At 37.8% G+C, this 26,910-nt stretch overlaps 2 protein-coding genes across 6 annotated transcripts in view; one reads left to right on the top strand and one right to left on the bottom strand.

Moving 5' to 3' along the window:
* Window positions 1-70: 70 nt before the first annotated feature.
* On the bottom strand, window positions 71-25,743 carry LOC129257735 (uncharacterized). Of its 2 annotated transcripts, none has more exons than XM_054896130.2 (6): window positions 25,335-25,743; window positions 16,256-16,596; window positions 13,309-14,045; window positions 7,608-7,863; window positions 5,772-6,040; window positions 71-3,722 (listed from the first exon to the last, which is right to left on the bottom strand). In XM_054896130.2, the coding sequence occupies exons 2-6, from the start codon at window positions 16,583-16,585 to the stop codon at window positions 1,943-1,945; spliced, it is 3,372 nt and encodes a 1,123-aa protein (XP_054752105.2). In that variant the 5' UTR covers window positions 16,586-16,596; window positions 25,335-25,743; the 3' UTR covers window positions 71-1,942. The 2 variants fall into 2 exon arrangements, with proteins under 2 accessions (XP_054752105.2, XP_063952514.1); XM_064096444.1 differs by lacking the exon at window positions 25,335-25,743 and adding an exon at window positions 24,602-24,997.
* Window positions 24,874-26,910, top strand: part of LOC129257744 (alanine--tRNA ligase, cytoplasmic-like) — a 30,968-nt gene continuing 28,931 nt past the window's right edge. Inside the window, exon 1 of one of the 4 annotated variants that reach the window (XM_064096472.1) lies at window positions 24,874-25,118. Coding sequence is in view for 1 of the 4 variants with exons in the window: in XM_064096449.1 (XP_063952519.1) it covers window positions 25,764-25,812 (49 nt within the window). In the remaining 3 variants the exon portion in view is untranslated. Of the gene's footprint in view, window positions 25,813-26,910 lie in introns of all 4 variants that reach the window. The other 3 variants (XM_064096449.1, XM_064096464.1, XM_064096453.1) reach the window with 3 other exon arrangements.

Below are 26,910 nucleotides of genomic sequence, written 5' to 3'. Positions count from 1 at the left end.
TGTACAACTTGGTTTTATAATTATATGTCACTTGTTCTTCAATTCATTCTAAAATAATTTTTTTCAATTAAAGGAAGATATTCTGCATACAAGTAATCATATTTAGAAGGGGAGAAACTTCAGAAAAAATATCAAAATTACACTCTGAAATTTGCTCCAATGATACACACATATCACCATGAAAGCAAGTATAACAGGGCAGATGTGTCTTACATGTACATGTAGTTCATGATTTTATTCATTGATGAAGTTATAAAATAGTACCAACTTCACATCCAATACACTAAGATCAAAATCGGCACATTAAACATGAAGCATCCATCCAATAACACAAGGTAAGTTCTAATTTTGTGTTCAGAATTTCAGATATTTTTGTTAGATTAATGAGTGGCTTCTGGTCCATGTGCACGTCATTCACTTTGCTGAGTTCACATATTAAGTCTATGCATTTTTGGAAAATGAATGTAACTCAAAATATTTTTGCATTATGTAGCATTAGACTTTAATTTCATTTGCAAAAGTCACTCAAATAAAACCCTCATGCAGTTTCAATATACAGTTTTTTTTTAATAGTGAAGCATCTACCCACTGTTCTTCAATGTGCTTATTTTCTGAAGATCACTGATATTTCCTTAAACGTACAGGCAAGACTTTAGCATGAATTAACAAGAAATTATATACCGTTTGAGTAAAAAAAAAATTTTGACATCTCACAAATTCCCAATTTAAGGAAGAAAATTGTCATGAACACATAATTATCATATATGGCTTAAAAGAGTATTTTCTCCCAAATAATCTGATACCATATTTATGTGGTGTATGTTTACACTTGGATAATCAGGAGGTATTCTTTACTGTGATGGAATATAAAGTTTGATTTGCGCTAAAAAGTAAGGCACGGTTGCAATGAATGAATCAAAATGCTAATGATGTCATAATCCTACATGAGGTGCCGTAAACGTCATTGCAAACCCCTTTTCAATGAAACTTACTTTAGAGTTTATACTAAAGATTTTTTTTTTTAAACAATTATGTTAATTATTGAAAAACAGTGTTTTGTAATGGATGACATCATTGACATCTGGATTCATTAATTGGAATCATGCCTTAATTTGGCAAAAAATTGACATCAAAGCAAAGAATACCTTCTGATTATCCAATATCAAATTATTTGGGAGAAAATACTATTCCAGGTCATATATAATTATGTGTTTATGGCACATTTTCCCCTTAAATTGGGATTTATGATGTATCAAGTTTTTTTTACTCACCAAGTAGTATCAGTTGGCTTCTTGGACTCACATTGACACGACAAAAGCACATAACTAAGTTTAGTGAACCATCTCTATTGTTCTAGGCCTTTTCAGTATAAGTGTGAGTCAAAATTGCCAGCTGGTACCAAACAATAGTGAAATTTTAATGCGCGATAACTCAGTCGGTAAGGCAGGGGTTTCGGATTCCGGTGACCCGGGTTAGATTCCCACTTGGTGTGCTAGTGCCCTTTGGTAAGGCATTAATCCTCATTACCAGGTCCCTCAGAGAGGACCTTAAGCCACCAGTCCTCTGGTTGCTTACTGACAAGCACTCATGCTTTCCTAGCAATCAGGTAAAAAAATCACTACCATTTATACCATTTACAACTTTAAATACACTTTGACTTCAGTTGTTGCCACAAAACCTTTAAAAACCACAATGCTGTATTTCAGATACTAGATTCTAAAAAGCATTGTAAATCAAAATTCAATATTATACTGTAATACAATGCTTGGAATCTGTTGCTAAGACTCAAGTCAATGATAAACACAATCAGAGCAGAATTATTCGCGCTAGTCACAGACCATGCTACACAAGTAGATTAGTAGAAGACATGATTTGTTAATCTGCATGAATATATCGAAATAAGCATAATAAATAAATATAAAAAATGGCGAGTAACAATAAGTTAGTAATGCCCATAATCAAGGGTGGGCATCATGTTATAGAGCTGTGTAGGATCTAATGTATGCATTAACTCTCTTTCACTTGGCACTGATGGCTTTGGCTGTGAAGGTGGCTGTTGGGGTACAGGAGGACTGACAGGAACTGTAGGGGCACTTTTTGTTGACTTGGACCGCTGACGACTTGAGGATGGCGGTTTACCACCAGATCCTGCCCATAGATCCACCCCATGCTCCTTCTTCTTGTGATTCTTCAGACTGACATTGTGAGTGAATGAACGATCGCAGAAGTTACAGCGGTAGGGTTTCTCACCGGTGTGTTGTCTCCGATGGGCAAGCATGTTATGATACTGGGTGAAGCCACGCCCACAATCAGGGCACATGTGGGGCTTCACTTTACGATGGACCAGTTCGTGTTTCTCCAGCCCATGGGTTGAGAGGAACTTCTTACCACATATCTTACATTCAAATTCCCGCTCTCCTGTGTGGCAGCGCATGTGAGAGCTCAAGCTGCACTTGAAGCGGTAGCCTTTGCCACAGACTTCACAGATGTGCTTGAGGACTTCTCCCAGTTTCTTAGCCTGGTGAACTCGGACATGAGCTCTGAAAGCCTCTTTGGTAAACATCTTCCCACACTCTTGGCACAGACGACGCTCTGCATGCACAGCAAAATGGAAGTTCTTCTGCCCAGGACGAAAGCGAATATAGTCATCACATTGTGGACAGTGAACAAATGTGTTGGCCCACCTGTCTATTTCTTCCCACTCTTTGACAGGTTTTGTTTTCTTTCTCTTCTTTTTCATTCCAGGCTCATCTTCATCTTCCTTCTGGTCATCATCATCTTGTTGCTCATTAGTCCCATCTTCAACCTCTTTGATGCCTTCATTTGATCTTGATTCAGTGTCATGTTCAGTTTCCTTTTCTGGTCTTTGGTCACTTACACTTTCTTCAACCCTCTCTGTCCTCTCCTGCGTTACATCCTCATCATTCGGATGTGTATTTTCTTCACTGTGCCTCAAATTCATATCAACATAAGTGTTGTCCTGGGAGGGGGCAGAGTCCATTCCCATAAGATTACCTTCAGGCATGTTATACCCTTCCCCATGTTGCTCCTGTCTATGCCCACCCCCTCCTCCTCCATCAATTCCCATTTGCATATTCTGTCCAAGAGATGTAATAACATGGGGGTACTGCCCCCCACTCTTACCCCACTCCCGCCCATCCTCATAATGCTTCCGGTAGCCAGGGATGGCATCATACCCTCGGTTAGGCCCCCAGGACTGTTCCCCAGGCATCATCTGGCCTGATGCCAAGGGTCTACTGTACATATTTCCTTGCATTTTACCCCACTCATTGGAATAGCTTTCATGAAGATGCCTCTTGAACGGCGGCATCATCTCAAAGCGTCTCGCATCCACCATATCTGGCCCGTAAGCCATTGTCCGATACATCTCACTCTCTGCCATTCTGCGTTGCTCACTCTCCTGCATAGATGAATGTTGGTCAGGCAGATGGCCCAGGTCTTCATAATGTTTCCCAGGGTCATGGAACTGCTTCTCTGAACCATGGAAGTGTTTCTCTGCCTCCTGCCCATCATTTGAATTATCCTCTACAGCAGGATTGGTTGGTTCCTTGGATTTCAGATATTCAGCACCATGCACTGATTCTAGGTGAGACCTGAAGGTATCGATTCCATCCAACCGAAGGCAACAGATCTTGCACTCATAGCGCCTTGGAAGAGCATTCCAGTCAAGGTTTTTTAAAGTACTCATCACAGAAGGTCTCCTGAAACATGAAGTTAAAAAAAATACCATTACAACTGCAAAATTTCATTAATATAACATTTATAGCACCATTTATAGTCCAAAGAATGATTGAAGAGTCACCATCAACGTGAAGAGTGAAATAGACTTTCCTGATGCCTTATATACATGTACATGTCTGAGATGAAAGTTACATCAGGCAATACAACTTGTTGTACACTACACCAATGCAAAAAAGAAACTGATTATAGGCATGTCACATGAAAAGTCATGGTTTAATTCTTCCCCTCCTCTATCCACACAAGATATAGTATCTGAGGTCCCCCTTCAGTTTACTACCCAAAAAAAAATCATCCACAATATTTAAAAATTCTACCTGGGAATACGTAAATAGGCTCAGAATTTTCACATTACAAATGAGTCATACATTGCTGACTTGTGAGATGAGCATCATTAGTGATCATTCTCTCATTGATAGGGCCTTTTGGAGATTTTCAGCATGACCAATGAAATACCAACAGATTTGAGGGAAATGATTGTGGAGCTCCATAAAGAGGATTTTTGTGAGGAAGATTGCAAGTAGACTTGATATGAAGCACACATCAGTGCAGTATATCATTTAGAAATTCAGAACAGGTAGATTTGAAAAACCAGAGGGGAAGAGGAAAAAAAGAGAGGAACAACTTCAATGACAGACAGGTACATCAAAGAGGTTGTGATCAAAGACGAACACAATAACAGACATTTGACCCTATCTAGGCCGGGGTATTTTGGAAGATCATATGGACGGGGGGGGGCCTCCCAGGCCCCTTTTGAGATCTCGGCCGTCAATCCCGCGATCGCGCCTAAACTTGGCACGCAGCTTGCTGCTTGCCTCGAACATTATCTACAAAATTCTGTATTAATTTATTTCATGCAAATCCCTATCAATTAATCATGCTAATTTATGCGTAATTAGTATGCAAAATCATACATATACTTTTCCCTCTAATCCCCTAAATAAAGCTCCAAATGTTCTAATTTTGGTGTAGAAACTTTGTGGTGTTCTCAGAAAATGAACATGAAAAAAATTGCGATATCAGAACAATTTCTTATCTATTATATTGTGTTTGCAATTTCTTTTTCTTTGTTTTTTGGACCTTTTGGACCAGCATGAAATAAATCCATTTAGACCAGCAAAACTAAAAATAATCATACAATTATGATTATGGGTTGAAAACACAATTTGCATTGACTTTGTACACGAAATCACGTTTTTGAGCAATTTTTGGTCTGATATGCACTTAGAAAATGTTGCGTAATTTCGGAACCGCGTACCCGGTTGTCGCAAATTTGGTCTCAAAAGATGCGCAAGACTTGAAAGCAAAAAGTCAGCGAGCGGCGCGGTCAAAAACTTTCGCACAGCGAAAATATTGGGCGAATCGTTGAGGGGGGACATCATCGACTGTCTCATTTGCATGTCACCAAGTTGTGCATATCAATGTTTTGTGAAAAATAAACGAAACCTTAAAATGCCATAACTTTCTTTTTTACATCCGATTTTGATGAAATTTTCAGTGTTATGCTAGTTTGATTTTTCTTTATTTATTCAAATCAACATTTTTCTGGGGTGGACTTGACCTTTAAAAACAACAAACTCTCTCCTCGTTCAAAAGCAATTACAAACATATATTTTCCTAACTTGAATATCAAATCTATGATTTATGTTCCCCATGGATCTCAAAGACCGTTTTCTGTGAATTCTTCTTCTGCAGGGGAGTGGATAGTAATTACACACACACAGTCGCTAGTACACTAGTACTGTAATGACTGTGCACTCTTTATGCCTGTGATGTCAACTTCTAAGTAAGAAATTGGCCTGCCCACTGCAACCAATAGATGGCACATCATATTGTGAATCTACAGAATTCTCATGGACTTTGTCAAATCTCTGCAAAGTCCTAAACAGATCTCAAGCTATGTTACAAAGACTCTAGATATGTGCTGTTGAATATGTAGATAAATCACAAGTATAGCTACATGTACACATTTGGGTCGCATTTAGTTACTTATAGGAAGATTTCCTACTCACCTTCCACCAGTGTGTATCCTGGGAGCTCTTCTCTTCTTCTTTTCAGTCTTGATGATAATCGGTTTTGGTTTCGGTTTCCGTCCCCTCTTCTTTAGCTGTACAACAGGTGCTTCTCCACCTTCTTGCTCCCTATTCTTCTGGACCTTAAGGGATCTCTTTGGCTGGCGTGTAGTAGATTTGGTCATCCTGGATTGTCGAGGGCTGGAGTTCACATCCATCAACTTCCGAGGTCTCTGGGATTTCCTCTTATTTCTCACTGGATTTGATGTCTAGGAGAACAATGTGATATCAGGTTTGAGAGTAACTATTATAGGCATGTCACAGTCCCAAATTCATTTCAGGGAGGGGGGTGTTTTACAAAGTGTAAATTAAAATTCATATTCATTTTAACAGTTAACTGTGGTAAATAGCGCATCATTTTATTGGTCAGATCATGCTCATGGGATGTATTTTACGGTGTATCAATCAAATAGACTGCATGTAAAGCCTGGCGCACACTACACGAGCCTTTGCCATCCAATTTTCAAAGAAACTACAATACTGATATGGACATTCCAACCAATAAAATCTTACCAATGTTAGTTCAAAATAAAGGTATAAATACTGAAATTGAATTTCAAGTGTATTTCAAATCTCCATGTTGGAATAAAAGTTATTCAATTCCAAATCATAATGATGTTATCATCGACTGCGACTCAAACCCACTTTGGACTTCACTCTGGCCTTATTGCCTGCAGTTCTTGGAACTTACACATTTAAACATTAATGTAAAATGTGGTTACATGTAGTTCATGTATTATGTTGTATTGGATCATGTAGTGTGCACCTTTAAATATCATGAGTGTGCTGGACTGCTGGTACTTCTGCATGACTTCTAGTCAGATTTAAACCTTTGTAAAACACCCCCACATGATGTTGAGAACGACGCTATCTAAAGGCCTGGCAAAACAAACAGTCAATACAATCAGGCCGGACTCTTTCAAGTTTTAGAATCAAATTAAAGTAGCATCGTTTGAGGAAACAAATGCAAAACCATGTGGTTTACATATGTGGTCTAGTGGTTAGAGCATTAGATTAATTATTGTAAAGTTGTGAGCTTGAGTACCTGCTCTGCCATTGCCACCACTTTGATAAAAAGACCTGAGAGTAATTTCTGTCGTCTATGAGGTCAGCCCCTATGCCTGATTACCTTAGATGTAGAATATGTCTTCTGTAATTGGTTATATACTAGCTTGGCATTATACCAGCAAAAAGCTGTCCTGCCAAGTTCCTGCAGGAGATATTCTGGAAACTGTATCCCGTGAGACATAGCATCACCTTCTTTGAAGGTAATGCACCAACATGAAATAAAATAAGACTACATGTTTTCCTGAGTTTGGCACAAACAAACAAGCTATTGTATAATTCACCTGATGTGTTTGTGTTCATAACTAACCTACTTTCCATTATTAAATTTTGTCTGCAGGTAACACTATGTACTACTTTTATATCATAGATGACTGCTCATCTCTGCAATTTGAAACAATTTTGCCCTTTGCTTTTAAAAAAGGGGCTAATGATGCCGCAATTCACAATTTTTATAATCATAATATGATTTCTAGTCTAGTCTAGATTCCATTTCATATCAAGAGTTACAACTATGGTAACATCTTGGTAACAAGTCTCAGGCTCTCAGCAGCCAATCATAATCAAGGTTTCCATGGTAGTTTGAAACATTGACAGAGTTACCATAGTTATATGAAAAGGTCCCTAGAATCTACACAATTATATCATGTGATCTGTGTGTCATAATGGTACATCAATTGCATTACATTGCATGACAATGTGTGAGGCTACCTTATAGGCTCCAAAGGCTTCAGAATCGCGAGCTGGATCATAGTCATAGTCATCCTTCTCTTCGACTGGATCATATATATCATCAATATCATCGTCATCAAGATAACCATCGGCCCATTCTTCAGGTTTCTCGACTTTCACTTGCTTAGGTTTTTTTGTCTTCCTCTGATGTTTGAGGCTCTCTTTCTTTTTCCGTTTCAGGCCTTTCTCTGGTTTTGGAGGAGCCATGAATTGCTGAAAATAGGACTTGTCCATGCTGAAATTATAAAAATAGGTTACAAGAAGAAAAATATTTCATACAATTTTTGTTTAAATACTAGGACATCATTGACCCAACACTTGTTTTTGTCACAACTGTTACAGCCTTAAAATAAAGCCAAGGAGTAAAACTTAAAAAAGTGATGAATTTGATCTGTGTACCAACAATCGACAACCGATACTACTTTTTACATTAATCGAATGTTCACAAAAATGTCAATTACAGGCTACAATCTTTGATATTTAAAAACAAAGTGCAAGATAACAGGTGAAATTCATGCTAAAATTAATGAATTTCAAACATTGTAATCCTTTTAAGACACGACAATGACGGCTGCTTCAGCGACCATGCATCATTTAGCTGTGCTGATGTGCATGTCATAGGCGATGTACTGAGACACTCGACAGAGTCAGCTCACTCAATATGTGTGACTACCGGTTGGTCATGAAATAGGTAATTTTTTCCAGGAATCCTGATTGTTCAAACTATTTGATTGTTTACTTTGGCCAAAAATCGAATTTCAAAAAGGGCATTCATCCCGGCATTTGCTCCTGCATTGATTGCTCCGCTGTGAATTGCACACACTAATGGAATGACCAACTTCAACCCTGGATTTAACACTATACCCTATCCTAAACCTAAACCTAAAATAAAACCCTATTGCAACCATAACCCTATATCTTAGATGAAATAAAGCCCAAAGTAATTGTCACGGGAGCAACTGCTGTGTCACCATTTATCCCGGGCCTACTTAATATATCTGAAATTAAGTCTTTGTAGGTAAAGAGTTGTTAACTCTCAACATGCCATACACACTACCAACTCAATGCCACAGTGCTAATCCCATGCTAATCCCCTGTGCGACATTGCTTTTGAGAGCCCAAGTCTTTATGTTGTTGTTGTTTTAGCTTATACAGCGTGTATCATTCATGTTTTCAACTCTATACCGTTTAGTTTTTCCTCAAAATATTGTGTAGCAAAGTTGTAGGAAATTTCCTAACCTTTATAATGGTATCCACATCATGTAGATTGATTATTATTTTCCTCAATAAATTATGAGTTGTATCAAGAAGTACCATTTTGTAGAGTGTTTTGTATGCATCATAGTGATACTCAGTTGCTATTACATGAACTGCCATTTCCTGCTCTTTCTTATCCAGTGATACCTCACAAACTTGCTTTAGTCAAGTAAAAGCTTGCTTCCGAGTATAAGGCTTTTGTACCCTCTTCTTATACTCAAACTTCCTGTTTTTTGTTATGAATTGATTTTCAAATAAATTGGTTCTCACGACGTTTGTAGAAGCTGTTGGATAAACGTTGTTTTCTAATGTGGAAGTTTTTGTACCTTTAGCACGTACGTGCAGTCGCCGCTGGCTAACGTCAGCTTAATGGACGACGCCATACTGCCAGATTTGGCCCGCGCCCTCACCGGCTAACGCTCGAACGCCATTCATCCATACACTATTTCCTCTTGATTACCGTTGATAAAAACCTCGTTCAAATCTTTTCCAGAATTCTTATGAATTAGCGATGGATGTTTTTCCGTTAATCAAATATCCTTTATTATACCAATATTTTTGTTATATTTATAAATTTTTTATTTTAATCACAATTTCAGTCCAAACGCGGGTCTGTTTTTGTGAACCCACGTTGTTTGTGCATGCCCACGTATGGCCTTATGCGTATTGAAAGGAATGATGTTGGGTCGAAAAACAGTATTGTTGTTATTGTTTGTTCCGTGTTTGTTGGGGATGAAACTATGATGGCGACCAGTCACGTTTGACTGTACCGCCAGATAGTTAAGATTAATTAATTAAGGTCAAGGTGAGATAAGAGAAATGAGCAAGGGGCTTTGTGGTGGGGGGGGGGGAGGGAGAGAGAGAGAGAGGGGGGGAGTTAAGAGGGCCGAGTGGGGATAGTTTCATCATGCAGTACAGGGCGTCGATGAACACCTTAATTTTTTTCTCCAAAATATGGAAAGTGACAGAATAATCAGAAAAAGATTGATTGGTTCTGATTTTGAAAAAAAAAAAAAAAAATTCAAACAGAATTAATCAAGATTGCTGTTATTCTTCATGGTTGTAGAATTTAATTTAGTTTCTCTGATAAGTTCTTTCAAACAACTCAAATTTTTATTTAATCGTATTTGATTTATTTCACTCTTTTCTTTCGCCCCGTTTTTTTTTTCTTCCAAAAAATCAGGGAGCTGAAAAAGATGAGAGCTAGATCCTAAAGATATGGGGTAGCAATGACGTTGGAGAGGGCGCAGCCCCATGCACTTGCAGATCCAGATCGCTTTTCATAGGGGACACTTAGAGTAGCCCCTATTTCTTCAATATTTTTTTACAAGCAAAAAAAAAAAGAGTCAATGAAGACATCATGCCACCGACAGCTGCCTCGTCAAAGGGGGGCGGTCGATTATTTTGAGCATTTTTTTTCATTTTGTCCTCAATAGGGGAGCTAGGGGGGTCAATTAATTCTATATACACTTCTATTGTGTTTATATATGGGGGGGGGGGTCTGCTATTGAGCATGTTTTTAAAAGGGCTTAACCCTAAAATGGCCGGGGGGGGTTGAATCAACCCCCCCCTCAACATTTTCTGCGATCATTCCGCCGCGCGAAATTTTTTGACCGCGCCACTCGCAGAGTTTATACTTTTAAGTCTCGCGCATCTTTTGAGACCAAATTTTCGACGCACGGGTACGCGGTTCCGAAATTACGCAACATTTTGTAAGTGCATGTCGGACCAAAAACTGTTCCAAAACGTAATTTTGTGTACAAAGTCAATGTAAATTGAGTTTTCTCATCATATTCATAAAGATATGATTATTTTTACTTCAAACAGCTGAAAGCAATTGATTTTAGCATAATTATGCTTCAAAAAGGTTGTGCAATAAATCTGGTGAAAAAAACAAAGAAAAGCAAAAGGTTGAAAAACAAAGAAATACATAAGAAATTCATAAAACAATAAAATACATAAGAAATTGATTTCCAAACCGAAGTTTTTTTCAATTGCCGTTGTTAAGAATGCTACATAGAATATTTTTACCAAAAATTAGCATTCTAGGAGCTTTATTTAGTGAATTAGAGCAAAAAGTATGATTTACGCATAAATTAGCATAATTAATTCATGTAAAATAAAATCTCATTATTTTGGAAAATTTTACCATACAGCCTTGTAGATTACATCGCATACTACCAGTGTGCAAATTTTTGCGGCGCTCGCGCGATCAGCGGCCGAGATCTCAGGGGGGGGGGTTGAATCAACCCCCCCCCCCCCGGCCACAGAACAGCCAAAAAAGCCCGGCCTAGTTAGGGTTAATATAACAGAAATTGTATGATTTTAACACAATAAAATGTATCATGCAGGATACTAAATTAATACATAACTAATGATAATTGATTTAATTGAAAATGAAAATAATAAAGGCACCCATAGATCTTAACATCTCATAAATAAAGACCTAAACCTGTATTGGAAGTTGAACAGGCATAAAGTATGTTTAGCTGTAGCTGATGCTTTGATCCCGCAACCAAATAATGATAGCATAAAGTAGCTGTTATATCAGTGGCGTAACGAGCGAAAAAAATTGAGGGTTACCAGTATACGATATGGCATATCGGGCAAAATTTATAAAAGTATATAGTTGCAAACAAGCGACATGAGCATAATTTTGACGTTTTTGTTACAAAAATCCAATTAAACAATTTCGCAAGATTCTCTTTCCTTTTCCTTTTTTTTCTTGTTCGTGAATTGGGGGCATGCAAGACCCCCCCCCCCCACCCCCTAACAGCACCACTCTTTGTTATGTCACTGTCTAAAATTGGATTTCAACTTTGAGAATTTGAATTTCTAATCCAAAGGGATAAGACAAAAATATTTGCAGATTACTTATTTCAAAGTATTTTTACCTAACTCCCCAACTCTGCTCTAGCTGCACTGCACGTTGCCCAACGTCCAACGGCCTTTCACCAAAGGGCCAGGCCGACTCGCCCAGTGAGCAAGTGACCGCGTTCGAGTAAGTTCACCCGAAGCCATGACTAAATTCTGACCATAAACATCACCTAACTAATCACTCTCTGACAATATTTCAAAGTATCTTTTATTACAGTCGATCCTTTGGGCCATTAAACGATAATATTTCCAATGTTATCATGACAAACAATTTTAATGAGATAGTGGCATTGTAGAAAAAACAAATTTATAAGCACGAAATGGCACCAGATATATCATCAAACATACAGCGCAGCGTTCGGGACTGGTGAGTGGTACGGCTCGCTTGGAGTTTTCACCCCGACGAATTCGGCGAAAACGTTACCATTGCGCTGTGCGAATGTTCAATCTACGGCTCTCAATCAGAGACTTCAATGTCTCTTTTCGCATTATCGAAAATGTATCATAGACTTTGTTTAATTTGTTTACAAGTAAGTTGCATATCCGTCGTGATAATTAGGAAAATCCACAATGTCTTCTTCTAATTCTGTAAAAATTACGTCTTCAAAGTGCCTGTGTCAGAAAATTGCCGAAAATCGTAAAAACTTGCCTAAAATTTCTCTTTTTGAAAGTTCATCCATGGTCTGGAAAAAAATGTTATAACTTATGTAGACATATACCGTGAACAAATGCATCCTCGATCACTGAAATGAAATATTTGCTAAGATATTTTATCTCAGGCCGCGTTACCATGGCAACTTGGAAAAATCCTTATTTTTTAACAATAAAATTCTGGTTTTAAGGGTCATTTTAGAGACATAAAACTTACCCTATTTTGAAGTATTGGGTTTAAATTTCACATAAAACTGAATTATCTATGTTTATACTTTCGTATATGAATATTCATATTTCTTGTAGAATCTTAGTTTTTGATTGGTCAATGTTTCAGTCACGGCTAATGACTGAGTGTAAAAAAATCTGAAAATGCGCATTTTATCGGCAACCAACAAGCAAGATGGCGGAACACATTAAGTTGGCGCTATGCACGTACGTGTTAGATGCATACCACGCTTCTTGTGTCTTGCCAAAAATGTAGAAATACTTGAAAAAGTTTAATGTAAACCACGTGGGTAAAGTTATCTGTCAGAAAGCTGAGTTCATGCTGCACACAATAGTGCTAATTAGAGAATGTGTGCGATGAGCAATATTACAGTATAAAACACCGTAACAATGATTGTTATTCCGAATGTGCGCAGTCATGCAAGAAGCAGGCAAGGGTGGGGAACAATGCAAGCACAAAGCAATCAATAGTAGGCGTGCGAACACAAGTGCGGCATGTTATAGTAGGCTACATAGCATGCATTCAGCACTCAACGAGTTAAACAAAAGATTAGATCATTAGCATTAGGATATAGGTTAGGCTTGGGGTTAATGTTTGGCTTAATGGACAAACTGTCATTCACTGTAGCAACTGGAATCTGCCAATACAACTGACTGGTATACTTACTGGTCCATCATGATCTTTGCCAGTTCACTATCTGTTTTAGCAGCTAAGCTCTCCTTCCATGCTTCCCATCGACCAAGCTGCTTTCCTATTCTCAAAACACGCTTTATCACTTTTCCTGGTTTAGCCTTCACAACCGGGGGTAAAGCATACTGCTCCTGCTGTGTCTTAGGGGATGTGCTCCGAGTTCTAAGGCGCAGTTTGATAGACACTGGCCTTTCAATTATCTTGCCTTCGTCACTGGGCTTTGGTTGCGGTGCTGTCCTGTGAGGGCTGCTTGTTGGTTCCTTAGAAGACTGCTTCATATATTCTTGTTCCTTTCTTCGCTGCTGGTTTTGTGCACCGTACCTGTGTAGATCTGAAAGCAGATGCCCGCGTTGTTTTGCCTGGAATCGCAGGCCCTGGATATCATGCTCGATCTTAGCAACAAGTTTTTGTGTCTCTTTAATTCTATCTTCCTCATCATTCTCATCCTCATATTCCCCTTCATCTTCTTCATCATCTTCCTCTTCTATGTCCCCTTGGTTCATCTCTCTCCGAGAGCCTTCGAGATCATCATGGACATCATGAGCTGTGTGACTTTCTTCATGTATAGCCACATCCTCATCAACCTCTCTATTCCTAGTACCTATTGGTTTACCAAGACCATAGTTTATTTGTTCTCTTGAAGATTCTGGATCTTCACTCTCTGATTCATCTGAATGACTACCTCTTCTCGAAGACTGCTCATGTGTCAAACTCTGGAAAGAAAATAAAAGCTACATGGTGACTATATTCATATTGTTCAATATTAATCTTTCAGTTTCACTATAAAGTGGCATAATGTACATGTAAGTAAGAAAACAACAACTACTTGACGGAACGTCTAACAAAACTTTAATGTTTTAAAAGCAGCTAGAGATTTCCTCTCTATGAAACTCAGTTCTGAATACAGGTCATTTCAAATGAAAATATTTGAAATACTTGCTTATTAGAAACAAATTATCTGCAACTACCAGTACACTTGTTGAACAATCTGAAACACAAAGCATGTTATGACAATGAAAAGAAAATACTTGTAAAAGCATTGATCTGTTAAAAAAATGGTTCAATGTCAAATACACACAGAAAAGGTATAATCACTCTCATTTTCAAAAGAGGAGATATGAAATATTCAAGTAACTGGAGGCCGATTACTCTTCTAAATTATGACTACAAGATAATTGCAGCAGTTTTGGCGACATGTTTGCAGAAAGTAATTAGTAACATACAGTAATCAATGAAAATCAAACTGGGTACATATTAAAGTCCGTTTCCCTGCATGCAATGTTCGGCTCAGATCCCTAATGATGTTATTCTGCTGTCACAGCCTGTGCATGAGTGTGTGTGCGGTATGATTGAGGCTGAGCTGTGCAAATACCGTAGTAATGACCTACGATGGGAATTTTGTGGAATGATTTCTACTCTTGATCTATATTGAATTTTAGATTAGGTTGATTTCCAAACAATTTAGGATATTTGTGGAATGTTACATGTACATGTATTTCAATCTTTTTTTTATAAACTTAAAGGGTATTTGTTTGGCAATAAAAATAGGCTATAGCAATGTTACTTGGCAGAGAAGTCTGAATTGATGTGAACTTTATTTTTGTGAACTTTATTTTATTCTCTTGCCTAGACTAGTCTAGAAATCGAGAATTTCATCAGTAAACTCAACATTAAACAATTATTTAAAGAAATTTTTACCTAGTTGAATCAGGTCAAGCCTCCCCTAGCAGAAAGATATATGCAATAGAAAGTAACAATCTGAAACAAATTCTTTGGTATAATGAAAATATAACGTTCAACAAAAACACTCTATTTTTTAAAGGACCATGGTATAAAAGTGGTTTGACCTTTCAAGAGGACATCATTTGAGATGGGAATTTTCTATCCACAGGCAACTTTGCTTTAACACTCAAAACCAGAAAAGTAAAATGTAATGTATGTATGATTACTCTAAATTAAGAAAATCTTGGAAAACTTCAATTCCCTTTTCACAATCAAAGCAATTAGAACCACATTTACAAATAACATTTTTGATAATTGGAGATAAAGAAAAGCATATCAGTGAATGTACTTAGCAAATTTTCATATAAACTGCTTTGTCCCGACTACATGCACACCAATACATGTTGTATTTACTGGGAAAATAAGCTTGGGACCAATTTCGATTGGGAAGTTATTTTTAAACGTAATCTCTGTAAAATTCATGTGAGCAAGTTACATGTACGCAAATTTAATTTTAAACTTCTGTATAACCCATCACCTTAAGGTGAGAAGAAACCTACGCAAATGGGGTTTAGTGAACGATAACATATGTTCTTGTTGCAAAATGGAGAAAGATATTCACCAAGATTTCATTTCTTGTGATTTAAAAAAAACATTCTTTGAATTAAAAAAGTTTTCATAACGATTAATAGAAATCAATCATAAAATTTTGTTTAAACATGAAGTAGACAAAAATTTAGTTTTACTTAGAACTGACTATTGCACTTTGGTGCATTCACAAAGTCATCATTTCAAGAAACTGTGGAAAAGAAAAGAGGGATAATCTGAAATTTACATTCTTAAGAGAAATAGAAAAAAGAGTAGAAATGAAAGCTTGGTACAGATAAAGATAAGTCTACCCAGAGAAATCATTGAATAGGTGTGAATATTTGTTTTCATTCAATGTCTTCCAAAATCTATGTTAAAGCTTATGTATTAAAGATTATTGGATGATTGCATAACCATGTAATTGTTTTTGTATCGATATGATCTTGAAAATGTCCTGTTGTTTCATCTATGATCATTTTTATAACTTGTTTTGTAGCTTTTTTGTAAATAAAATCCTTCAATTGGAGGCAACAAAAAAAATGAAAGAAAAATATGAATGGAAGAGAAACAAAAACAAATTTGAAATGACAAGAAACACTAAAACTAATCCTACCTCTCTATCTAATTGATCATCCTCATTGTCTTCATCATCATCAGCCTCATCTCCAGATGATCCTGATGATGGTGCCGAGCTGAATTCCTCATCTTCCTCATTCACCTTTTCATATTCTTCATGCCCCCTCTCCCTCGTCTCTTGCTCTTCTTCTTCTTTCACATCAAGCTTGTCATCATAACCTCCATTTGGTTGCAGGACTGTTGTAGACTGACTCCCATCCTTCCATGCCTGTGGTTGAACTGAGAGGTCAAAGTGATGCCCTGGAAGGCCTGGATCATGGTACTCCTCTGGTGATCCCATATTCATCACTTCTGGAGGAGTATTCATCTTGCTTCACACTAAATAAAAATATCAAAAGAAAATAATCAACATTTCTCCCCCCTTTTAAAGCATTCACAAAATTTTGACTTTTTTGCCACTATTTGATGTCATATTTTAGTCATACTAATTCTTGTATCTAATTTCATTATCAATTGCTACCTCTTTTTTTTTTTCTCCAGATTTTTTATTTCATTTTTTTTACTATTTAATCCATCTATCCTTTTTCTTCTGCTCCTTTCATCTTTTATTTGCTGTTCAATTTACCCTTAGATGTCTATCTCTTCTTCCCTTATTTTGTTTTCCTTTTTATTATTCTTATGACACATATGTGATGAGCGTATATCAGCAAATGATCCAGGATTTCATACATGTATATATATGTGAGGGCCTAGTTGGCAAACTATACAATACAAATCACTATCATATAAATAAGTTTAGTTCAAAGATCTAACACTTCAGTGTGCAAATGTTTGATAACATTTTTATACATGTTTGTGCCGCGGTTGAGACCCCCATTTCCAACATAAATTTCTGATCCAGAGTATCACCAATTTAACGTTAGAAAGCCATGTAGAAATTCTTATTATTATCGTTCTGGAGACTCTAAAATTTGTGGTTCCTCGTTCCCATGCACGCCCATCGTGAACTACTCAGCTAGTCGGAGCAGCGAGCTTGATCGGCGCCGGACTGGTTCACTTGACCCATGCTCCGATCCTTAGCTCACATCTAGCTAGCATTTTCTGCAATTGTTGATCCAAGAGTAGTTCCAGAGACACCCCATTTTAAGACCAATGTCTAGTTCCACTGTTTCAGAGCCCCATATTTTTTTTACTTTGGTTTGGCACACGTCATACAGAGTAGGTATCCCCCTGGGAAGGTGCATGCGGTTGTTGTAGGGTCTAGGTCCAGTGAATTTAGAGATTACACTCCCTGACTATGAAAGAAAGGAAAAACCCACTGACAAGAGTTACAAATAAAATTGTACAAAAAAAAAAAAAAAATCAATATAATGGCCAATAAAATGATGTTTTTATACAGAGTAAGAATTATAATTAAAATGTGGCCAAATGGGATAAATATTCTCTGAATGAATGCCTAAATATATCACAACGGCAACCACCATTTAATTTAAGTCGAACTTGCTACATGTATGTGGGAAGTTACAAATTGATGCAGTCTTGCAGAGCTTAAGTTCGAGCCTTGGTCCAAGGCTTGAGCATCAGCTCTGCAAGACTGCTCAAACATTGGACAGGAATAACAATAATTTATGGGGATTTATTCAACAATAGCTGAAATTTTATTGTCATCACTATTCACTGTCGGTAACCTGTTAGTACGAGCCCCCATAGGTAATACCTTCCACCAATTCGGTGGAATTTTTTTTTCTAGTTTATACAATGTATACCAATGTTTTGTTTCTTGTTTTTTTTTTAAATTAATCATCGGAGATTAAAAAAACTGGCAGCCGAGTTTGGTGTTTATACTTTTTTTATCAAGGCTTTCAAATGATAATTTTCGATATCCTGGCTCAATGCGAGCGACAAGTTCAGACGTCTATTAAGGATGATGACGTCATTCAAGATGCCAATTTACGGTATGAAGGGGGGCCCCCATGTCTGCGCACCTACCGTAAGTAACGGTGTATTAACTGCACCCGTGTATTAACCGCACCCCCAACTTTGGACAAAAACAAAAAAAAAAAAAAAAAAAAATCCTTCTCACATTTACATGCATATTTGAGGTACGAAGAAACAAAAACTAAGTTAAAGATTTCAAAGTATTCAAAGAGATTACCGGTATGCGGAAATCTGCTGTTCTTGATCAATTCATCTACAAATGTTAGCAAGAAAGAAAGGTCCCAACAATATTGGCCACTTACACACTCACTCACCTCACAGTCACAGTGTACACACACACACAGCACTGCCGTTCTTGTACATGTACATTGCAAACTTCGATACGGTACCACTACCAGTACATCTTATCAAATTGTGAACTGTGTCTTTCACATTTCTTGCATCACAACCTCACAATCACTTCCAGAATTTGTCTAGCATTCGATGGCTTAGCATGAATTTTGGATACGGGATTACAGGAAGGTTCAAGAAACAAAGAAATTGGCATTTTTTCCACTTGTTTTACGGCTTCGTGCCGTCTCTCTCATACGTGGTGCACGGTGTACATCGTATCTTATGAAAAGCAAACAGGAAAGAAAAAAATAAGCTGGCGCGAAACGGGACTTTGAGGGGTTAAAATGAATAGCGCCAGCTTAAGTCGCACTAAAACCACAATACAACGCAAGCTAGCTCTCCGCTCTTGCTCAGCTGTGACAAATTATTACCGAGAATGCTTGGCGTCTCTTTGAACTTAGCCAGGGAACTTCGCTGCTTTGAATCGAGAATAAAGTCGAAATTAGTGTCATGAAGGTGGGTGCATTTGTTATGGACACTATTTGATTAAGATCGTAATAATCGCTTCCCATTATCCGCGGCTCATACCCCTCTAAACGACATTGCCCTGGGCGGCTACGCCCGGCCACTCGATGTGTTGTGAACTGGCAGACTTCTTACATGTTCGGGAGGGGTTACGCGGGCGGGCTCAGACCCGTCACCGTGGATAAACCGCACCCCCCACTTTTGCTTATATCCCGTTGAGAAAAAGGTGCGGTTAATACACCGTTACTTACGGTAATTATTTAACTTGAGATTTAACATGACATTTTTTTATGTCACGAAAAATTTCAGTTGATTATGTTCTTTATATTCTAATGAATAAATGTGCCAAAAATCTCATAAAAATTTGAAAGAAATACACATTATTTTTTTGGACTTCTTGGAAAAAACCTCAGCCAGTTATTTTCAGATTGAACAAAAATAATGGTGCCCCATGTCTGCGCACCCATTCACTTCACATACAATTGAGGGATTTTGATGAAAAAGGTTGCACTTTGAGGTCGTCACATGAAAATGCCCAAAATTCATTATTTTTGCACCATTTTGAGTCAGATTTTTTCGAGAATATCTTTCTATTTGTTGCATGTGTAAAGTTTGTGGTCGTTGCGTATCTTCTTTTACTAGAATCGTGCAGATCTATACCCATGTGTGCAGACTAGTTTAATAGGGGACTTTACCATACTACCGAAAGGACCGAGGATGACTATGTTTTGATCATCATTTGAAAGGCCTTTTTTGCGCTAACCTCAGTCTAAGGTACGTTGTTTACTCATTTTGAATATTTTTTGTCAAATTGGATGTAATTTCTTAATTTAAACAAAAGTGTGACATTTAGATTTAGAGGTCTATGTACAAAAATGATCCAAACAGGAAAAGTTAGACCTCTGTAACGTTCGTTCTCGGTATCGATCGGCCATTTTGTTTTCAATTTTGACAGGAGAAAGAACGAGACAGAACTTTTCCTTTTTTTGAGGGTCCAGTTTGTGCCTCGATGTCAGGATTCTGTGTCTCACGATAGACCTTCATCCATATAATTGAGGTAAGTGCATAATTTATATTTTCCCCTTTTATTTTGAGTGCTATTGCAACCCACTCACACGTATTGCGAGGTGCGAGGTTAGTATTAGATCACTAACCTCGCACCATGAACCGCGTTTGGCTGTAGATTTCTAACTAGTGGGTCTCACTTCTGATGTCCACAACACACGACTTCTATTGCTTGATTTTTCTGTGCGCGGCGGCATGTAATGAACCCTTGAGTCATTGTGACCCCATTTTGGAGAGCATATGTCTGCCTCACATTACACGGACGAGTCCTGGGTTACCCGTTTTGGTGCATTTCAGGTCAAAACGGAATAATTATATAATATTGACTGGTCTTGAGGGGAACATCAAATATATTGCCAGCAAAAGAATCATATTGGCCCGAGTCTTTAGACGAGGGCAATATATTTGATGTTCCCCGAAAGAAGGGCAGTCAATATTTTTATTATCATCCAAATCAGATATCTAGAGCAAAAATCACGATAACAGTGATATCTTTTAAGAATAGAGTTCTGTTGTGTCATGATAATATCAGTGTCTAGGCTCTGCACTTTACCATTATGACGTACTTGCAAGCGCCCAGATCCAGCGTTGTCTTTATTATGACGTAGATCGTTGGTGCGCGGAACATTATGAAGCGTATCACTTCATTCGCATCCTCAAAGGCCCGGATGTGAGACCAGGGAAAATACAAAGGTATATTTTGCGTCGTCTCTGCATGCAAAGTCAATACGCGCATTGAGACCGAGGAAAATACAAACAATATACCTATCCCTTCCTGATAATAATAAAATACAGGGAAATACGGTTTTGTAAATGACCAGCTCAGATGTCTGATACGGGTGATAATAATCTTTATTTTGGTCCAGTTCTTTTTATATATTTTTATGAAATAAAGAAAAAATTCAATGAGCCCTGTTGGAGGGATTTTGCATTGTTAACCCCCTGATTCTAATGGCGGCTGCACGATCGCGAGTCGTCTGTGACTGTGTACGAGGAAAAAAAAATCAAATTAATAAAATATAAAATGTTTAAAAATCTCCTCAAAACAGACGGCTGCTTTCAGATGGTGATGGTATATAAGACTTGAATAATCATAGGAAAGAGTTCTATATGCACCCCCCACCAAAAATAGCTAAAGATTGATGATACATGTACTTCCGGTTCGTTCACTTCAGATTTTTCTATCATTTTTTTACTGTTGCTTACCTTAGTCCGGACTCGAACTCACCTCTATTTATCTGCAGTCAAGACCTTTCCCGCTATGCTAGCGAGAAGCGCTGATACCGGAAGGGGTATTTTAATGATTATCAGCCGATAGTTCGACTAGTCTTGACTCACAGACCCTTTACTGACTAAATAAACCGATGTCTATGGACAATTACACGCACTAGATCCTGCTCAAAATTTGACGGAATAAAGCCATATTTTGGTATGTATAAACAAATTTCCACTCCCCCATCATATATGTCAGGGGCGGATCCAGCTTTCGCCAATAGGGGGGGGCCGAAAAATATATTTTCATCAACATTTTTCCCATTGGCTGCTATAATCTGATTTTTTTGTTGGTTTTTCAGGGGGTAGTCCTAACAATAGACTAAAGTTTTAAGTATATGTTAGTTTTTATTGTTATAAACAAGATAAGGTATCTCATGTGGTCTTAATATATAATGCGAGCGCGATGTGCGAGCTAAAATATTGTGTGCAAATTGATTTCAGAACTGGATATATTAAGTGTCATTTAATCATCTTGAATGGGATTCATTACACAGGCAATGCGAGCGCGAAGCGTGAGCGAAAATTTGTATATAAAGTCTATTTTCCAATTCTTCCCCTCACCTTTTTCTTGTTTCCTTTCGGGGTCGGGCCGGCCGTTACGAGGCTGTAAATTACACATCATGGGTATAATACCTCTTTCCTACTTTTCTTTCTGTTTTTCGTAGTTTCTATCAAGTTAAAGAGTACACTTTTTCTGCAGGTTGTCAAAAAATAGGGGGGGCCGGCTCGGCCTCCTCCTGGATCCGCGCCTGTATGTTCTATATTAGGGCTAGATATATTATTCTGAACCTCCATGTTTTTATTTTCAATTTTAGTGGGGGTGCATATGAAACTCTCACCTAATCATATTTGATTTTACATGTATGGTAGTGGATCGTATTACCGAACACTTTTCATGAATTCAATCATATATATCAAACACATTATTCTCATAAAATTCACCAAACTTTCACCATAAATACACAATTACCTACAAAATATAAATATGTAAAAATTTTGCCGAAATCGTTTTCCCTTTTTACGATGTTAGCTTCCAATCGGACCCCTCTTCGCATGTGAAATATTTTGGTCACTTGAAAAAGTAGACAGGAATAACCGTCGTTTCTGGGGATTTATTCAACAATTTCTGACATTTTACTGTAATCCCCATTTACCGACGGTAGGGTGTACGTGTGGGCTCGCATGTGTTCTCATTCCCTCCCTTTTGTCAATTCACAGTCCAAAGTTTGATGTAATTTTACACATCGAATTTACAATCTAAGGATGTATAAACAACAAACTTTTAAAACTTGATATTCCAATATTTAAATACTTTAAACGATATAGATGAAAAAGGCATGAAAAATATACTTTACCGATGTTTAATTGGGTTGAACACGATAAAAATGGTCAAAATGGCAGCCAAACTATAAAATATTTACAAACGAACGTCAACAATCACGAATGTGATATCGATATTGCTTTCGATATTATACGATCTGCTCCATATGCGAACGAAACCAAAGATAAACGATACTAGTTATACTAGTACTAGTACTAGTTATAATCGCGATATATCGATTCGAGACATTAAGTTAATAACGATAATGACGTCATTCAAGATGGCAACTTGCAAGAAAAACCGTCAGGTCAGGTGAAAATGTCTTAGATGACAGATTTCTCAATCATCCAGAGGATTTTTTTCAATAACTCCGGCCCAAGGTATGCAATTACTTAAGTTATTTATATATCCCTGATAATGGAAACCATGAAACTTTCAATTTTGCTTAAAAAACAGTTTTAAATCGCGATCTATAAAACGCTAGTTCACTATACGTTGGCTGTAGGTACGGGGCCCCATCCCCTTCAGTCTATGTATGGTGAGTGGAGCCAACGTAGTTCAGCGGAACAACCAAAATACAGAGACTGAAGCTTTTGGTCTATTGAAAAAGGTATCGTATTACCGAACGTGTGTTTTCTATGGGAAAAGTTGAGAAAAGAACAAAATCACTGATGAGCTATTTTTACCATATTTTATTATTTTTAAATATCAAGACTTTGAAAAAAAACTATTCAAGTTCTCTTTGGAAGGATGTTGCAAAATTTTGAGCGTACAAAATTATTTTCTGATGCGTATGATGGGGGGACCTAAAGCTACGCACTTTGTTTCCAAATGATAACAAGTGGAATGCCTCTGGCCGTCTCACCTGCATCACGCGATTCAATATAGCAGCAGTGCTGATTTTGAAAACTACTATAACTCGCACAAGATGTTCAGTGATACTTGGTTACTCTTATTTCCACGTTTTATGAACTAGACCAATACACTTATAGAGATATGATGGCAATTCAACAAATACCCCCAACGTGGCCAAAGTTCTTTGACCTTACATGACCTTTGACCTTGATCATGTGACCTGAAACTCGCACAGGATGTTCAGTGATACTTGATTACTATTATGTCCAAGTTTTATGAACTAGACCAACACACTTTCAAATTTATGGCTGTAATTCAATAAATACCCCAATTTGGCCAAAGTTCATTGACCCTAAATGACCTTTGACCTTGATCATGTGACCTGAAACTTGCACAGGATGTTCAGTAATACTTGATTACTATTATGTCCAAGTTTCATGAATCAGATCCATAAACTTTCAAAGTTATGATGGTAATTCAACAGATACCCCCAATTCGGCCAAAGTTCATTGACCCTAAATGACCTTTGACCTTGGTCATGTGACGTGAAACTCATGCAGGATGTTCAGTGATACTTGAGTAACCTTATGTATAAGTTTCATGAACTAGGTCCATATATTTTCTAAGTTATGATGACATTTCAAAAACTTAACCTTAGGTTAAGATTTTGATGTTGATTCCCCCAACATGGTCTAAGTTCATTGACCCTAAATGACCTTTGACCTTGGTCATGTGACATGAAACCCAGGCAGGATGTTCAGTAATACTTGATTAACCTTATGGCCAAGTTTCATGAACTAGGTCTATATACTTTCTAAGTTATGCTGTCATTTCAAAAACTTAACCTCAGGTTAAGATTTGGTGTTGACGCCGCCGCCGCCGTCGCCGCCGCCGTCGCCGCCGCCGCCGCCGTCGCCGCCGCCGTCGGAAAAGCGGCGCCTATAGTCTCACTCTGCTATGCAGGTGAGACAAAAACTATGCCAATTGTAATATTTGAACAATTATTTTTCACTAATTTGTAATAAATATTCTAAATATCCTTAACCAAGAAGAAAATATCACAAAACTCACTAATACGAAAATCCCGCCGTGTTTTCCGAACACCTCTTAATTTCGCCGCCCGATGTAGAAGGGGTCCTAAAGCTACGCACTCAATTTATCATGCAAAGAAATAGTATTTCCTGTGCCTCAATTTCTAAAATATGTCCGTATTATTATAGGAAAATATGAAATCAAAGTGAATATAACTCCGAAATTCCAAACATTTGCTGGTTTTCTCTGCATTCAAGGATTTATTGCAGCCTCTGTAGAAAAATTGAATAGGGATCGTTCGTCACAGCTTCACACACAGAGCTAGAGTGCGCATTTATTTTGCCATTGGAATTGCATGCGCGATGAGTGGTGCGTAGCTTTAGGACCCGCGTAGCTTTAGGACCCCCAACCATATAATACTATAACTATGAGTATGATGCGCGCGTTCGGTAATACAATCACTCACTATACAACTTACAAGTACCGTACCGGTACGTCTGACAAAACTCAATTACACACACACTGGTTTGAAATTCACTCGACCGACCAAGCTCAGGTAAGCAAGCGCAGCGCACACAGGCTTGTCGGCCGGCCGCCGGAGCCTAGAGTTCACCGCGCCTCGACTAAGCAAGGCCAAGGCATGGGCTTTTCAAAATCAGCCAGGGGCAGAGCATGAGCAGGGATGGGTCAATTTCGAAGTTCATTTATAAGCAACCATACAAAAAGTACCACTCCGGAGTAAATCATAAGAAGTTCAAAAGACATTCCTTACCTAGAATTCATCAAAATGGTAGATGATGATTGTAAAATGGTAATTTTCAAAGAATATAAACGTCTTCTTGAGATCGAATTCCCCAAAAACATTATTCGACATTTAACTGCAGAGGGCGTGAATTCCAAAATGGCGCTGTCCATGTCTCCAAAATGTTCGCATCAAAATGGGATCATCACTAGGCTGTAACTACATAATTGTGGTAAAAGGAAGGTCAGATGAGTACTTTTCAATACCATTAAAATTACCCAGGCCTATATCCTTTCCTGCCATGTCTTGTTGACCGACAGCTGAAGCTAAGTGAAGAGAATTCGACCAGCGAAGAAGGAACTACGCAACGCAACGCGGAACGGGTACCTGGGTACAGCCATTCGTCGTGATCGTGCCCGGCGCTAGCCCGGTGATTAATAGTTTGTGATCCGCTGACAGATGCGCGCAACCCTGCGGCCAAATTCAACCGCGAATCTATCAATCATCGGTAATAGTTGATGTGAACAGCCATCCAAAAGCCAAAAATAATTCGCCAGGAAATGTTACTTTGTAATACATAGCAAAAATAGTATTTTTCTATTTTAAAATTTTGGCAAATCGCCTGTCTACAATTCAGACTGTTGATTTGTTCAGAAAGCACAAATTAGATAGAGAAATTTAGGAATCTTCATGATCTTTCTTATCTGAAACTAGAAAAATTAATTCTTCATACTAATAGCCATACTATTATATTACTAGGCACCACTTTGACATCATTTTTCTGGACTGCCTGATCTCATCATGGCTCATGTTTGCCTTGAGTGAAAAAAACCAATTGTTGAAACTCTTCTCGTGGAATTTCTGCATTCAATCCAGAAATATTTAAGACTTAACCTAAGTCTAGACTAAGTGGGTTATTGTCAATGTTGATCAAGTTATACAAGGTCAAGGATGTATATAATTTAAAATAATGCTTAGGATGAACTTTTTCAAGCGCAACAAAAATCTCGAACTTTATTTTGGGCGACTTTGTAAAAGTTTGACTTTGAATTAAAGAAATCAGACAAGGATCAAATGTAATGGAATTGGAAATGACGCTGACAAAGAAGTAGAATATTAGTACAAGTGGAAGGGTCAATGATATCATTAATTGGTGGTTTTCTCAAAATAAGTACCTAATCCCCTGGGACAGATCTTGAAATCAAAAGATATCTATATCAAGAATAGCATACTGTTTCATTTCCTCATGAATGAAGAAAGTTGTAACATTTTATTCATTTTGTACATTGGAGTGAATGGAAAGGTTGTCCATAACTTCCATCACCAATATGGCCAATTAGAATTCTATCTAAAGTGATAGCGTTGTACAACTTAAAAAAAAAATCATACTGTAACATTACCAAAAGCTTCAGTCTTAGCTATTCTTTGTTAGTTGTTCTGAACTACATATGTTTAGTTAATTGGCTCCACTTGCCTCTGGGCTCTGGCTCTGACCTTGCCATAACCAATATCATAAATTGATATTTAGATCTTTAATTCTCTCAGCTTCAAAGTCTGCATTCTCTCCCTTAGTGCCTTGATGGCATATGGTTTGGTAAGCACCCTC

This window comes from Lytechinus pictus, chromosome 1 (assembly GCF_037042905.1).
Source record: "Lytechinus pictus isolate F3 Inbred chromosome 1, Lp3.0, whole genome shotgun sequence".
NCBI lineage: Eukaryota > Metazoa > Echinodermata > Echinoidea > Temnopleuroida > Toxopneustidae > Lytechinus > Lytechinus pictus.
Note: the sequence above shows the minus strand (reverse complement) of the source record. Positions and strands in the feature narration are given on the sequence as shown.

Excerpts from the sequence above, each read along its gene's own strand:
- LOC129257735 (XM_054896130.2), bottom strand. The coding sequence starts at position 16,585 with ATGAATACTCCTCCAGAAGTGATGAATATGGGATCACCAGAGGAGTAC. Across the intron at positions 7,864-13,308 it reads GCAAAGATCATGATGGACCA|CATGGACAAGTCCTATTTTC; the intron begins GTAAGTATACCA and ends TTATAATTTCAG. Across the intron at positions 3,723-5,771 it reads AGGATACACACTGGTGGAAG|GAGACCTTCTGTGATGAGTA; the intron begins GTGAGTAGGAAA and ends TTCATGTTTCAG.